We start from the raw sequence: 16,752 nt of genomic DNA on the forward strand, positions 1-16,752 counted from the left end.
TCAAGGGGAACATTTCTTTTTGGTCTGGAATATGTGAATTTCTTTCTTTCTTTCTTTCCTTTCTTTCCTCTTTCTTTCTTTCTTTCTTTCTTTCTTTCTTTCTTTCTTTCTTTCTTTCTTTCTTTCTTTCTTCTTTCTTTCTTTCTTTCTTTCTCTTTCTTTCTTTCTTTCTCTCTCTCTCTCTCTCTCTCTCTCTCTTTCTTTCTTTCTTTTTTTTTTTTTTTTGAGATGGAGTCTCACTCTGTCTCCAGGTTGGAGTGAAATGGCATGATCTTGGCTCACTACAACCTCTGCCTCCCAGGTTCAAGCGATTCTTCTGGCTCAGTCTCCCATGTAGCTGGGACTACAGGCACGCACCACCATGCCCAGCTAATTTTTGTCGGGATGGGATTTTACTATATTGGCCAGGATGGTGTCCATCTCTTGACCTCGTGATCCACCTGCCTCGGCCTCCCAAAGTGATGGGATTACATGCATGAGCCACTGTGTCTGGCCTCTGAATTTCTTATTTAATCCAAGCTTTCCACAAATTGTTGGTCCCAGCTAGCTGGAGAGGCAACAAGGTAGTTCTGCCCAGGAACTGGTGGTTACCAGTCCTCTGTGAGGTACACTCTTCTCCCAGGTGACTTCATTGGGTCACATATCAAAAAAGGGTGTTTTCTGCAGATGTCCACTGCTTAAAAGGTGCCAAGGGCCACTTAGAATATGACTGTCCTGGTTTAGTGTTTGCATTCTTCATGCATCGAAGTGGGCTGATCATTGCAGTGGGCAGTAAACAGCATGAGAGCTAAGAGCACCAAGCTTGGACTGAGACAGAACTGGGTTCAAATCCTTGTTTCAACACTTACTGGCTACATGACCTTGGGAAGGCACTGAATCTCCCCCGTCTGGTAAATGCACTTACCTCTTTGACACTGTGGATGAAAGGAGCCTGCATATGAGGTTGTGCAACAGACAGGAGTCTGTAAACAAATACTCTTTTCATCATTAATCATTAACTATTTCTGTTAGGATTAGTTAGTAGTGGCTCTGAAAAGTTCAGATAGGACCCTGAGGAGCTGGGACACAGGGGATAAATTTAGGTTGGAGATACAGGGTGGGAAAGGTGAGGGGGATGAGGCAACAGATGGAAGGGTAGGGTACCAGGTGCTGATGGCCAGGTACAAGAACACAGGCTGGGGAAACACGTCCCATAGAGGGGGAACATCCAAGGAAAGGTGTGTGTGGATGGCAACCCTTGCTGTCTTTAACCTCAGATAGTGTTTTAAATGGGCTTTTAGCTGGGTTTGGAGTCCCAAAATCAGGTCAGTTTATATTACCTTCATCTTCTTCCCCTCCTTTGTACCTACCTAGAGCTACCTGCTGTATATGCCGCTGGGCAATTTCTTCCTTCAGGTGACCTGTCAAAGACACAAAAGAAAACTACCAGTGGGTTTCCAATGGGCTGGAGGAAGACTGTCTCAGAAGCATGTGGCAAGCTACAGAAAGAAAAAGGTAGAGCAAGGGAGACAAAAGCAGGCATAGCTTCCAAGAAATGCCCTTCCATGCCATAGATAGTGTCGGAAGAAGAGGTTACAAAGGCCTAGGTGTTGGCACATGAGTGCAAATACACATTTCACCCTTGAGTTCAATCATCTTAGGGTTTGATTATCTTAGTCTGTCAACCGTAAGTTTTGCTGAGGCCCTGTTCTTTTAAATGGTTCTTTCTATTATTAATAACGGGAAAGGCAGAATTTGGTCTTTTAATAATTTTTGGGCCTACTTTGAAATCCACTGATTTCTTTAAGCTATACGAAAGTGCGTCAGATAAAAAAAGATGGTGGTTTTAGCTGACAATAACCCTAACGATCATTTGATATGAAACTCATGTAATTCTAGTTTACATTAATAAAGCTATGGTGTGCAGAGAACAGTGATAATTTCCTATAGGGAGGTGATTGTTCAACTGTGCTCTGCAAGTGAGGAGGCTTCAGCTGGCATTTGTTCAGGGAGTTACTCTGCATAAAATAGAAAATGTGTGGAAGGTGGTGACTGGAATGGTGAGGGGTCTGAAACCATTCCATATGAGAAATAGTTAAGGTGACTTGAGACATTTAGATGGAGAAGACAAAACTTGGAGAAGAGGAATGGAGATAACGGCTGTCTTTGAATATCTGGATTGGCATATGAATTATAAACAGTTTTGTTTTTATCTTACTCTTGAGGGCAGAAGTTAAGTCAAATGAATGCAGACTTGGGGCTGAATACAAGGAAGAAATAGCTCTCAAGAAGGACTGTCTCAAAATGGATTAAGTTGTCTCAAAATGGATTAAATCTTCTGGCAAAGCAGTGAGCCCCTTCCTGAGAGTGTTCAAGCAAACACTGGGTGACCATCTGTTGGGCTGTTAGAGTGAGAATTCCTGCCCTGGATAGGATCTGGGAGGCAATGACCTTCAGGCTTCCTCCATCTCTAAAATTCCTTGATTTCGTGCTTGAAGGATGGGTGAAACAGCAGCCCGGAGTTTGTTTAAGTCCAAGGGCTCAGTACACTTGTTAAAATGTCAGTGTTGTCTGCATTGCATGTCCCATTTGGTTGGGGGGATGTCATCGGGACACTGGAGGATTCCAAGAAAGCTTGGAAAATTCATTGCTTTCTTGTCTAAGATATTTCTTTTCTCACATAAGTACATGCTATACCTCCAAGGGTATAGCTGAATTGAGGATTCAAAAGATGAGTAGACGAGGAAGCAGTCACAAGAGATTTTTTTTACTTATGGAGAGTTCTAGGGCACTCCTAGCATGTTATGGCTGGGAGGGATGGCAGAGGTCATTCAGTTCAACTTTGCACCCAATTTAGGAATCCCTTCTACAGAAGGAAATGGGCATTTCTCTTCTGACTTGTATGTATTCAAAGTATTCCATTAAGTTATATATAAGGAATTAATTTTGTGGACTTGCACCTCCTTCCCTATACTTCAGCTATTTGCCTGGCCTGTTCTCAGATCAGCACAGAAAAAGATCCTCTGTCATTGTCAGTGAGAGCCCTTCACACATCTGAGGATGCAATGATTGATTTCTCTACTTCGACTTGCTTTCTCTGTAGGTCAAACATCACCAGTCCTTAAGTGGTATCTTGGAGGCCACTGTCTCCAGGCACATCATTGTCTTGGGTGAGGGTCTAGGGCACCTGTATGTCTGTGCCTTGGCTTCCATGTGACCCCACTGGAGTAGATTATGCATAGAAAGCATGGCAGGCATTGGGCCTAAGCAATAATTGCACCCTTATTCCATGTGAGGGAAGAGTGGGGACTTCAGAAGTGTGCTGAGGGGGACTTGGAGAAGTGGAAACTTGACCCAATGATGAGTATTGGTGAACCTGGATCCAAGAGGGGAAAATGACTTGACACCTGAGCCAGCCACAGCCCCAAATGGATCTTTTCCCCCCTCGGTGCGACTTGACCCTTACTGTCCATATCAGCAGAGTAAAGAAGTGGGGGACATAGGCTGCTGCTGGACTGAGACTCTAGGCTGCATCAAACACTGCTGAATTGAATTTTAAGACAGAACAGCACATGCATGCCCCAAATTAAAGGAGTTATTGCTCCAACACACCACTTGGAAACATTTCTTGATTTAGAGTGGGTCCTCAAAGCCTTTTTAATCCTGCAGTATGGAGCATCAGCGGTGCTTTGGTACCCTGCCTATTTCCTGGGTATCTGGCACAGCCTTATACCACAAGCCTCTCATATGCCTGGGTACTGCCTTTCTAATGAGCCTGGACAGTGGCTCGCTCCTTTAGAGCATACAGTGGGTCACGCTGCCCCATGGAAAACTACCTCCCTGATAATAAGCCTCCTCAATAATAAGCCTTCCTGACGATGGGCCTCATGGACCACATGCCTCCTGACACATGCCTCCTGAAGTCTCTGCTTCCCAACCCCATGCCTTGACCACAGTAGGCGTGTTCAACCCTTTGTTTCCCAAGCCCTAGGAAGCCCTAGGGAAGCTTGTTTTTGGAATGACAGGGTTAAGGATTCTTTACCGCCCCTGGTTTAGGAGGAGCTGCTCAGGTAAATGAAGAGGGGATTTTGCCACCACAAACATAAATAGTCTCAGAACAATGAGGCACACCCAGAGGACAAAAAGTGGGTCTTTATAATGTTACATATGGATAAAGATTGTTTTACAATGTGGTTAGTGATACTCAGTTTTGGTGAATTGACTAACATCTCCCACCACATGGCAACCTCTTTTGATTTCCCCAGACAAGCTTCCAAAAATAGCCTTATGGCTGATATACCTAATTGCATTTTCTAACAGAGCTATTCTTCATGTGCAGATAACGGTCTCTGTAACCTGCTGGATCTTGCAGCTCCATGGGTTTTGGCAAAAGAAGGAGTTGAGGGGGATTGCAGAATTCACTCAGCATGCAGCTTGCTGTCATTACCAGGGTGATAAATTTGCTGGTTTTGGCCTAGGTTCCTGGACACATCCCCATCCAGAGGTATGGAAAAGAGATGAAATGGAAACAGAGAACTCCCAGCCTGAGGCCGGAGACAGTCTGGGAGGGAAGTAGCGAGCCCAGATTGGGGGTGAAAACCAAAGGGCAGGGGAGGGAAGGAATGCTCTGCCTGCAGGAGTGTCCATAATTGGTACTTTTTCCTCTAGTAATTGACCACAGTACATGCTAGAAACACCTTCTCTCCCTTTTGATTCATTAATTGATGGAATGGAGGTGGCAGCGGGGAGCAGAGCTTAAAACGGTCCATGGGAAAGCTCCAGAGGAGAGGAGTGACCTTAAATATGACCAGGAGCAGGGTACGTGGAGGCAGTGCTCTGTGTGGTGTATGGGTTTTCTCTGTTACTGAGTAGTTCTAGGGAAAGTATTAACATCATGCAGAAGTGAAACTGATTTTTTTTTACATCAATAAACAGTGTTTTGAATAAAACAATTTTCCATAAGCCTCACACTTTATTTTGCATGCATGCTAGTTTGAGATTGTTCGTGAATGCTGCTTGGCTGGCCCAGAGAAGAGCTATTCACTTATGACTCCCTGAGTGGCTGTCTGCTGCTCCTGCAATTTCTGTGATGCCGTGCCTCATTAAAAATGTTTATGTTGCTATCGAGCAACAAATACTTATCTCTCGTCTACTATAGGTTAAGCACTATGTTCTAAGTGCTGTGGAATACACACACTCATAATCAGCTCTATCCCAGCCTAGGAAAGTCAGTGCGGTACAGGGATTGGCAAATTGGTGGCCCGTGTGCTCTTTCTTTTAAATGCTGGACCAATGGCTGGCCTGGCTCCTTTATCAGCGATGGTTTGCTTTTCTGCTGAGCCTGAGTTTGGCTCTTCCATGCAGTACTCTGTGCAGCTACAGCCCATCACTTGGAGTTGGACTTGAGATATAGCAAACCTCTTTGCCATTTCAGTTATTCTAGAAAATAATTACAAATCTGGCCCGGGTGTGGTGGCTCATGCCTGTAATTCCAGCACTTTGGGAGGCCAAGGTGGGTGGATCACCCGAGGTCAGGAGTTTGAGACCAATCTGGCCAACATGGTGAAACTCCGTCTCTACTAAAAATACAAAAATTAGTCAAGCATGGTGGCAGGCACCTGTAATCTGAGGTACTCAGAAGGCTGAGGCAGGAGAATCACTTGAACCCAGAGGCAGAGGTTGCAGTGAACCGAGATGTGCCACTGAACTCCAGCCTGGGCAATGGAGTGAGACTGTCTCTGGAAAAAAAAAAAAGAAAGAAAGAAAAAGTAAAAGAAAATAATTACGAATCTGGAGGTAGACAGAGTTGAGTTCAAATCCCAGTTTTGCTGCTTCTTAGTTGGATGGGCTAATTAACATCTCTAAGCCTCACTGCTATCATCTGAAAAATGGAAATAATATTATAATGGCAATAACATCTGCTTTACTATATCTCAAGATCTTTCGGAGAAGCAAGGGAAAACACACCAGCATGTATGATATACCACGCCGGTTTCAGGTATTCAGGCACTTTCAGACATATTGGAAAGATACTACATGGTTGAGATGACAGGCCAAGTGGCTAAATGTCAAATCAATGGTAGAGATACATTTAGAGGAGGGAAAGGAGACATTGGAAAAGGCATAATTACTACAGGCGAATCGAGTAGGCTCACAAAAGAGCAAGGTTTTAAAGTGGGCTTGGGAAGGGCACCCTAGTCTGAGAGAACTGCTGGGACGATAACGAAGGCCAAGTATCTACCGGTTTGGGTCAGGGGTGGCAAGGGAAGGCTGAGTGGAGGACTAGGGCTGCGGAAGACTGAGTTGTATTCACACCGGAGTCTGGGGTCCTGGGTAATTACTAAGAGCACTGGATCCACGTAAACTCATTTGTCTGTTTCACCATACTACTAGCGTGTCTGGGCAAAATCAGGTTAAAATAGGCAGCAAATCACACTGCCACGTGTGTTCCTATGCAACAATTTTGCATGTTCTTCACATGTACCCCAAAACCTAAAATGCAATAAAATAAATAAATGGGAAAAAAATCAGGTTAAAATAAACATCAGTTTTAGAACTGGGGTGTGGGGAGAATATGTAGAATATGTTTCCTGCCTGAGGGGCCTCTTTGAAATGGAAGGTCTAGTTAAGATTCTCTGAACTCAGAGTGTCAATTTCAGCTGTGATGTGAGAAGTCAATTTTTTTTGTACTAACACAGAAGATCATGATAACCAAAAGGTTAGATCCCTAAAGGCTGCGTGTAAAGCTATTTATAAAAATAATGAGCCTAGAATAAATTGTGTACTCCTTACATGGATTTCCAACCAACAGAAGTATGTAAATTCTTTGAAACCCCTTAAAATCAGACATACTCATGTCCCCTTTGCTAATCTATATTTCATCAGGCTTTATCCAAACTTGTTGGTATACTTTGAAAATCTAGTGAGGCAGGAACCACCTCTTCTCACCATAGCAGTGGTGGATAAAACGAAAAAGAGACTATCAAGAAGGCATTCCTGGATTAGATTATGAGACATATTTCTGAAGACCAGAAGTAGGACGGAAATGCAAAAATAGTGAGTGGAGCTGAGGTCTTGAGCTTGCAAAGCACTGGTTCCAGAAGTAGGAAGGTGACTAAAAAGGGTGCCATGCAAAACGGGGTGAGAGTCAGGCACACTGAAGCTGCAGGCTGGAGTGAGACTCCCTACCACTCAACCTGTGAGTGAAAGGGGGCTGAAAAACCAGCACCAGCTGTTGCTTGGGGCTATGGTTTCCAATTCAATAGAAGCCCAAGGAGGAAGAAACATGCAAACTCAGCCTCTCTCCAGTTGCCAAGCCCAGCTGCTCACCGGCTCTATACAGGGTCTGCTCGTCTCCAGTACTGTTATGGAGCAGTCACTCCAAATTGTCTTTGCTGGAGCCTGTTCTGGACTGGGGGCCTGGAGGGTCTGTCAGCCAGAGAGGGATGAGCACAAAGAGAAAGAGAGTTAAGAGAAATAAATAAAATGTGTTTCATTAAAAATGGGCCCGCCCACCAAAAAATACCAAAATATATGAGTAAATCTAATGCTAAAAAAAGATAGTCAATAGTTGGAATATGAATTAGTTACAGATGAAAGTAATTTTCTGGGCAGGCAGATGAAGACATTTGTGATGCAGAAGCACAGAGCATTGAATTAATTTTACTCTTCAGTTTAGGGTACACCATCCTCATCAGCCTGGGCAATGCCTCTCCTGTATGTTTCTATGTATGGTATAGGAGTATGTATACATATGCATGTATGTATACATACGTGCATGCATGTGTGTGTGTGTATGTATACATGTATTTTAGCCCTAATGCCTCATGTCCCATTCTCATTCTCCTCTTCTTTCAACAGGCAACCATTCTAATTAATTTGATGTATAGGCTTTTACTGTAGGTGTTCTTACAATTTGTATTAAAGTTTTCTGTGTAGTTTTAAGCTGGGAAAGTAATATTGTGCTATAGATCCCATTCTGTTTCTTACTTATTTATTAGTACTGTTTTTGACATCTAACTGTTTTGTTGTATATGCATCTAATTCTCAGTTTCTGACTGCCACATCCATTCCACAGAATGTACCCCAACTTCTACTTCTACTTTCTGACAGTTGAATAACTGGATTCCACCTCACTCCCACTAATGTGACCAGTGCTGCGATGACCATCCCTAAACATGTAGTCTGATAAGTCTGTGAGAAAATTTCTCTGATGGGTCTCAGCAGAATTTGCATAATTAATTTGAGTGCAGCCCTCCATAATGATTGTGCTAGTCTATCTGCCCAAGGCAAAGACCTTGCTGAGGATACTTAATGAGATTAATGAAGGGAGAGATTTTAAAAAGAATAAGACATCATGTGACAATTGGTATAAATGACGTAAGAATAGGTGGATGGAATAGAAATTTTGAAATGAAAATTAGTCACTGAAACTAATAAAAAGTACAGACAATAAGGGAATAAACCCTAGACAAGGTAAATTTCAAAAGTGAATTAGTGAATTGGAAGACAGCTGGAAAAACTCAAACACAGAACAGAAAGCAAGAGATAAAAATGCGGAAAGCAGTTAAAAGCCACAGAGAAGAGACAGAGAGGCTTCTCCGTTTGCCTAGAATTCTAGAAGAGGAGAATGGAGGCAAATGGTAAAGAAGCAGTATTTGAAGATATAGCAGTTGAGATTTTCCAGCATTTGAGAAAAATATAAGCCCTTGGGTTGAAAGTGCAGTCTGAGTGTCGAGCAAGATAAATAAAAATAAATCCAATCCCAGACATATCATAGTAAAATTACAGAACTTCAGGGAAACAGAAGCACTATTAACAGCTTCCAGGGGACCTGCAAAGGAGCAACTTAGATGACCGCCCACTCCTCAGTGACAACCACAGGTGCTGGGAGACGGTGGAGGGAAACAACTGTCAATGTGAATTTTATTCATACCCAAACTATCATTCATGGGTGAGGGCACAATAAAGAAATTATCAGTCATAAGAGGACAAAGAGCATTTACCACCCACAGGCCCTCTCTCCCTAAAAGAACTCAACTGAGAGGCAGCCAAGCTGGGAAAGTGAGTGCGTGGACTCTGGAGCCAGCCCCCATGGGTTTGCATCCAGTTGGGCCACTTGCTGTGTAACCTTCTGCAAGTGACTGAATGTCAGTGTGCCTTAGTTTTGACATCTGAAAAATGGGGATAATAGCATTTGTGCTGTGAGAATTGAATTAGGTCACAGGTGTAAAGTGCTTAAGGAGTTCCAGATGTATAATAAAAACTATATAAGTGTCAAAGTTGTCATCATCAGCAAGAAGAAAAATAAATACAAAGATGTGGGATAAAAGAAATAATAGCAGACTTCCACCAAGATGGCTGAATAGGAACAGCTCCGAGCACAGTACCCAGCGAGAGCAATGCAGAAGGCAACTGATCTCTGCATTTCCAACCGAGGCACCAGGTTAATCACTGGTTGGACAGTGAGTGTAGCCCTAGGAGGGCAAACCGAGGCAGGGTGGTGTGCTGCCTCACCCTGGAAGTGCAACAGGCTGGAAGGCCCCTCTCCTACCCAACGGAGGCCATCAGGGACATTCTGGCAACTCCAGAGCTCCAGTTCAGATGTTGTGCTTCTCCCGCGGTCTTTGCAGCCCACAGACCAGGAGATTCCTGCCTGCCAACAGGTGCTGTGGGTTTCCTGGGCAAATCTGGGCGGCTCATTCAGCCAGCGCTGTGAGTTCCCAGCACAAATCTGAGCAGCTGTTTTGACTGGCACCTGGAGTGCCTGCAAAACAGAGTCACCCACACCCCTGAGAGAAAGAGGGCTAAAGACGGGGAGCCAGGTGATCTGGCTCTGTGAGTCCTACCCCCATGGAAACCAACAAACTGAATCTCACTGGCTTGGGATTTTCACAGCGAGCATGGCAGTACCGAGGCAGCTATAACCTTACCTGTGTAAACAAAAGCACAAAGAAGTTTACACAGCAGCTGGGGGAGCCTGTGGCAGCTCAGCAATGCCTCTGCAGGCGGTCTGTGACTAGACTCCCTCCTTGCTGGGCAGGGCATCTCTGAAAAAAGGCAGCAGCCTGTCAGGGACTTATAAATAAAGCCATACCTTCCCAGGACAGAGCACCAGGGAAAAGGGGCAGTTGTGAGTTCCACTGCAGCAGACTTAAACGTTCCTGCCCAGCAGCTCTGAAGGGAGCAATGAAGCTCCCAGCACAGTACTTGAGCTCTGAAAAGGGATAGACTGCCTCCTCAAGGGGTTCCCTGACCCCTGTATATCGGAAGAGTCACCTCATACAGGAGAGCTCTGGCTGACATCTGGCGGGTACCCTTCTGGGACAAAACTACCAGAGGAAGGAACAGGCAGCAATCCTTGCTGATCTGCAGCCCCTGCAGGTGATTCACAGGCAACCAGGGTCTGGAGTGGACCTCCAGCAGTCCTGCAGCAGAGAGGCCTGACTGTTAGAAGGAAAACTAAAAAGCAGAAAGAAACAGCCTCAACATCAACAAAAAGGATGTTCACTCAGAGACCCCATCTGAAAGTCATAAACTTCAAAGAGCAAAGATGGATAAATCCATGAAGATGGGAAGAAATCATCACAAAAAGGATGAAAACACCAAAAACCAGAACATCTCTCCTCCTCCAAGGCATCACAACTCCTTACCAGCAAGGGAACAAAACTGGATGAAAAATGAGTTTGATGAATTGACAAAAGCAGGCTTCAGAAGGTGGGTAATAACAAACTTCTCTGAGCTAAAGGAACATGTTCTAACCCAATGCAAAGAAACTAAGTACCTTAAAAAAAGGTTTGACCAAATGCTAACTAGAATAACCAGCTTAGAGAAGAACGTAAATGACTTGATGGAGCTGAAAAAATACAGCATGAGAACTTTGTGAAGCACACACAAGTTTCAACAGCTGGATCGATCACACAGAAGAAAGGATATCAGAGACTGAAGATCAACTCAATGAAATAAAATGAGAAGGCAAGATTAGAGAAAAAAGAGTGAAAAGAAATGAACAAAGCCTCCAAGAAATATGGGATTATGTGAAAAGACCTAATCTATGTTTGATCGGTGTACCTGAATGTGGCAGGAAGAATGAATCCAAGCTGGAAAATATTCTTCAGGATATTATCCAGGAGAACTTCCCCAACCTAGGAAGGCAGACCAACATTCAAATCCAGGAAACACAGAGAACGCCACAAAGATATTCCTCAAGAACAGCAACCCCAGGCACATAATCATCAGATTCATCAGCATTGAAATGAAGGAAAAATGCTAAGGGCAGCCAGAGAGAAAGGTTAGGTTACCCACAAAGGGAAGCCCATCAGAATCCTAGCTGATCTCTCAGCAGAAACCATACAAGCCAGAAGAGAATGCGGGCCAATATTCAACATCCTTAAAGAAAAGAATTTTCAACCTAGAATTTCATATCCAGCCAAACTAAGCTTCATAAGTGAGGGAGAAATAAAATCCTTTATGGACAAGCAATTGCCGAGAGTTTTGTCACCACCAGGCCTGCCTTAAAAAGAACTCCTGAAGGAAGCACTAAACATGGAAAGGAACAACCAGTAGCAGTCACTCCAAAAACATACCAAATGTAAAGATCATCAACTAATGAGCAAAACAACCAGCTGGTATCAAGATGGCAGGATCAAATTCACACATAACAATATTAACCTTAAATGTAAATAGGCTAAATGCCCCAATCAAAAGACACAGACTGGCAAATTGGATAAAAAGTCAAGACCTATTGGTGTGCTGTATTCAGGAGACCCATCTCACATGCAAAGACACACATAGACTCAAAATAAAGGGATAGAGGAAGATTTACCAAGCAAATGGAGAACAAAAAAAAAGCAGGGGTTGCAATCCTAGTCTCTGATAAAATGGACTTTAAACCAACAAAGATCAAAAGAGACATGAAGGACATTAGATAATGGTAAAGGGATCAGTGCAACAGGAAGAGCTAACTATCCTAAATATATATGCACGCAATACAGGAGCATCCAGATACATAAAGCAAGTTCTTAACGACCTGCAAAGAGGCTTAGACTCCACACAATAATAGTGGGAGACTTTAACACTCCACTGTCAATATTACACAGACCAACAAGACAGAAAATTAACAAGGATATCCAGGACTTGAACTCAGGTCTGGACCAAGCAGATCTAATAGACATCTACAGAACTCTATACCCCAAATCCACAGAATATACATTCTTCTCAGCACCATATTGCACTTGCTCTAAAATTGACCACGTAATTGGAAGTAAGTCACTCCTCAGCAAATGCAGAAGAACAGAAATCATAACAAACAGTCTCTCAGACCATAATGCAATCAAATTAGAACTCAGAATTAAGAAACTCATGCAAAACGGCACAACTACATGGAAACTGAACAACTTGCCCCTGAATAACTACTGGATAAATAATGAAATAAAGGCAGAAATAAAGATGTTCTTCGAAGCCAATGAGAATGAAGACACAACATACCAGAATCTCTAGGACACATTTAAAGCAGTGTATAGAGGGAAATTAATAGCACTAAATGCCTGAATGAGAAGTGAGGAAAAATCTAAAATCAACACTCTAACATCAAAATTAAAAGAACTAGAGGAGTAAGATCAAACAAATTCAAAGGCTAGCAGAAGACAAAAAATAACTAAGATCAGAGCAGAACTAAAGGAGATAGGGAAACAAAAGAAAACCTTCAAAAAAAATCAATAAATCAAAGAGCTGGTTTTTTGAAAAGATCAGCAAAATAGATAGACTGCTAACCAGACTAATAAAAAAGAAAAGAGAAGAATCAAATAGATGCAATAAAAATGACAAAGGGGATATCACCACCGATTCCACAGAAATACAAACTACCATCAGAGAGATTACTACAAACAACTCTATGCACATAAACCAGTAAATCTAGAAGAAATGGATAAATTTCTGGACACTTACACCTCCCAAGACTAAACCAGGAAGAAGTTGAATCCCTGAATAGACTAATAACAAGGGTTGAATTTGAGGCAGCAATTAATAGCCTACCAACCAAAAAAAAGTCCAGGTCCAGATGGATTCACAGCCAAATTCTACCAGACTTATAAAGAGGAGCTGTCACCATTCCTTCTGAAACTATTCCAAACAATACAAATAGAAGGAATACACCCTAACTCATTTTATGAGACCAGCATCATCCTGATACCAAAACCTGGCAGAGACACAACTAAAGAAAGAAAAAAAATTCCAGGCCAATATCCATAATGAACATTGACACAAAAATCTTCAATAAAATACTGGCAAACTTAATGCAACAGCATATCAAAAAGCTTATCCATCACAATCAAATAGGCTTCACCCTGGGGATGCAAGGCTGGTTCAACATACACAAATCTATAAACGTAATCCATCACATAAACAGAACCAAAGACAGAAACCACATGATTTTCTCAATGGATGAAGAAGAAAAGATGTAGAGAAGGCCTTCAATAAAATTCAACAGCCCTTTATGCTAAAAACTCTCAATAAACTAGATATCAATGGAATGTATCTCAAAATAATAAAAGCTACCTACGAAAAGCCCACAGCCAATATCATACTGAACATGCAATAACTGGAAGCATTCCCTTTGAAAACTGGCACTAGACAAGGGTGCCCTCTCTCTCCATTCCTATTCAACATAGTATTGGAAGTTCTAGCCAGAAAAATCAGGCAAGAAAAAGAAATAGGAAAAAAGGAAGTCAAATTGTCTCTATGTGCAGATGACATGATTATATATTTAGAAGACCTCATCATCTCAGCCCAAAATCTCCTTAAGATGATAAGCAACTTCAGCAAAGTCTCAGGATACAAATTAATGTGCACAAATCACAAGCATTCCTATACACCACCAATAATAGACAAACAGAGAGCCAAATCGTAAGCGAACTCCCATTCGCAATTACTACAAAGAGAAAAAAATACCTAGGAATACAACTAACAAAGGATGTAAAGGACCTCTTGAAGGAGAACTACAAACCACTGCTCAAGGAAATAAGAGAGGACAAAAACAGATGGAAAAACATTCCATGCTCATGGTTAGGAATAATCAGTATCATGAATGTGGCAATACTACCCAAAGTAATTTATAGATTCAATGCTATCCCCATCAAGCTACCATTGACCTTCTTCACAGAACTGGAAAAAACCACCTTAAACTTCATATGGAACCAAAAAAAAAAAGCCCACATAGCCAAGACAATCCTAAGCAAAAAGAGCAAAGCTAGAGGCATTACACTACCTGACTTCAAACTATACTATAAAGCTACAGTAATCAAAACAGCATGCTACTGGTACCAAAACAGAGATATAGACCAGTGAAACAGAACAGAGGCCTTGGAAGTAACCCAACGCACCTACAACCAACTGATCTTTGACAAAACTGACAAAAACAGGCAATGGGGAAAGGATTCCCTGTTTAATAAATGATATTGGGAAAACTGGCTAACTATGTGCAGAAAGCTGAAACTGGACCCATTCCTTACAGCTTATACAAAAATTAACTCCAGGTGGATTAAAGAGTTAAACATAAGAACTAACAACATAAAATCTCTAGTGAAAACTAGGCAATACCATTCAGGACATAGGCATAGGCAAGGACTTCATGACTAAAACACCAAAAGCATTGGCAACAAAAGCCAAAATAGACAAATGGGATCTAATTAAACTTAAGAGCTTCTGCGCAGCAAAGGAAACAATCATTAGAGTGAACTGGCAACCAAGAGAATGGGAAAATATTTTTGCAAGCTACCCATATGACAAAGGGCTAATATCCAGAATCTACAAAGAACTCAAACAAATTTACAAGAAAAAAAACAAACAACCCCGTCAAAAAGTGGGCAAAGGATATGAACAGGCACTTTTCAAAAGAAGACATTTATGCAGCCAACAAACATGAAAAAATGCCCATCTTCACTGGTCATTACAGAAATGCAAATCAAAACCACAATGAGATACCATCTCACACCAGTTAGACTGGCGATCATTAAAAAATCTGGAGACAACAGATGCTGGAAAGGATGTGGAGAAATAGGAATGCTTTTACACTGTTGGTGGGAGTGTAAATTAGTGCAACCATTGTGGAAGACAGTGTGGCGATTCCTCAAGGATCTAGAAACAGAAATTCCATTTGACCCAGCAATCCCATTGCTGGGTATACACCCAAAGGATTATAAATCACTCTATTATAAGGACATATGCACACATACGTTTATTGCAGCACTGTTTACAATAGCAAAGACTCGAAACCAGCCCAAATGCCCATCAAGGATAGACTGAATAAAGAAAATGTGGCACATATACACCACGGAATACTATGCAGCCATAAAAAGCGATGAGTTCATGTCCTTTGCAGGGACATGGATGAATCTGGAAACCATCATTCTCAGCAGACTGACAGAAGAACAGAAAACCAAAGACTATATATTCTTACTCATAAGTGGGTGTTGAACAACGAGAACACATGGACACAAGGAGGGGAACATCACACACTGGGGTCTATTCGGGGGTGGAGAGTAGGGGAGCTATAGCAGGGGGTGGGGAGATTTAACATTAGGAGAAATACCTAATGTAGGTGACAGGGGGATGGGATGGAGGCAGCAAACCACCATGGCATGTGTATACCTATGTAACAATCCTGCAAGATCTGACATGTACCCCAGAACTTAAAATACAATTTAAAAAATGAAAAAAAGAAATAATAGCATAACATGTAAATAAAATATTTAAGTAAAATATTTAATTATTTGACCATTAAAAACTTCTGTGTGTATGTGTATGTGTGTATCTGAAAACTAAAATTTTAGGCAATAATAACAAAGATGAAGTGGTGGGATGTTCAGAGGGGAGTTAAAATGAGCTGTGACCCTGGATGTGGTTGGGAGGAGGATATATTTGAAACAACTACAGACATTGTTATAGTTGCTTTTTAACTCTAGAAGAAAAAAAGTAAGTACAATAGCAGCCAAATAAACAGAAGATCAGAAAAACGGAAAGGGATGGGTGTTGTGGGGAGGGAATGCCAACATTTTAACAATTCAACAGAAACCAAGAAAGAAGAAAAAAGGAATCAGAAAAAAAATGGGGTATAAATGATCCTGTGTTTGATGAAACAGTGGCAAGAGCCTTACATATATGTATGTAAATAACTGTGTTTGTGTGTGTGTGTATGTTTGTGTATATACATGTGCCCTTGTGCATATATATATATATATATGATCATGGGACCATGGGGCTTATCTAAATGAGTATCTAAATGTTATGACAGGTTTCTGAGGGTGGAAGTGGGGTGGGGAATGAATTGAGTGGGAGAGGAGGAAGCAAGCAAGATAAAAAAAGAGAAAACGTACTTTAATAAAGGCACATGATTTACGATTCACATAAAAGTTATATTTGTATATATTTATAAAAAGAAATAAAAATTAAGTACCCTCTGCACTTCCTTGATAGGGAAATGTGATGTTACAACAGCATGCTGGAAATTCTGCTTGGGCACCTGCCACACATGTGATGTCATCTGCCATGTGTGCTGACTGAAAATACTCATAACCCAAGTCTCAGCAACAGGGATGGGGGAAATAAGGAGCGTTTCAGCATCAGATTATTTGGCAGAGCTGTGTTATTCACCAGCAGCCTGGCAAAGAAGGAGTGAAGGTGGAAGACAGAGAGTCAGAGACAGCCCAAGACAGCAAGAGATTTCCACTGGCTTGGAGGTTGGAGGTGCGGGCACATTTGAGAAGCCTCCTTCCCTTC

General features: G+C 42.0%; 1 protein-coding gene across 5 annotated transcripts in view; it reads right to left on the reverse strand.

Moving 5' to 3' along the window:
* Positions 1 to 16,752, reverse strand: part of KIF6 (kinesin family member 6) — a 390,985-nt gene that overhangs the window by 48,199 nt on the left and 326,034 nt on the right. For all 5 annotated transcript variants that reach the window (XM_032253630.1, XM_032253629.1, XM_032253627.1 and 2 more), the window contains exon 16: positions 1,350 to 1,400. In XM_032253630.1, coding sequence (XP_032109521.1) covers positions 1,350 to 1,400 — 51 coding nt within the window. The remainder of the gene's footprint in view (positions 1 to 1,349; positions 1,401 to 16,752) is intronic.

The sequence above is a fragment of the Sapajus apella genome, unplaced genomic scaffold, assembly GCF_009761245.1.
Source record: "Sapajus apella isolate SASKATOON/1434 unplaced genomic scaffold, GSC_monkey_1.0 scaffold83, whole genome shotgun sequence".
Lineage (NCBI taxonomy): Eukaryota > Metazoa > Chordata > Mammalia > Primates > Cebidae > Sapajus > Sapajus apella.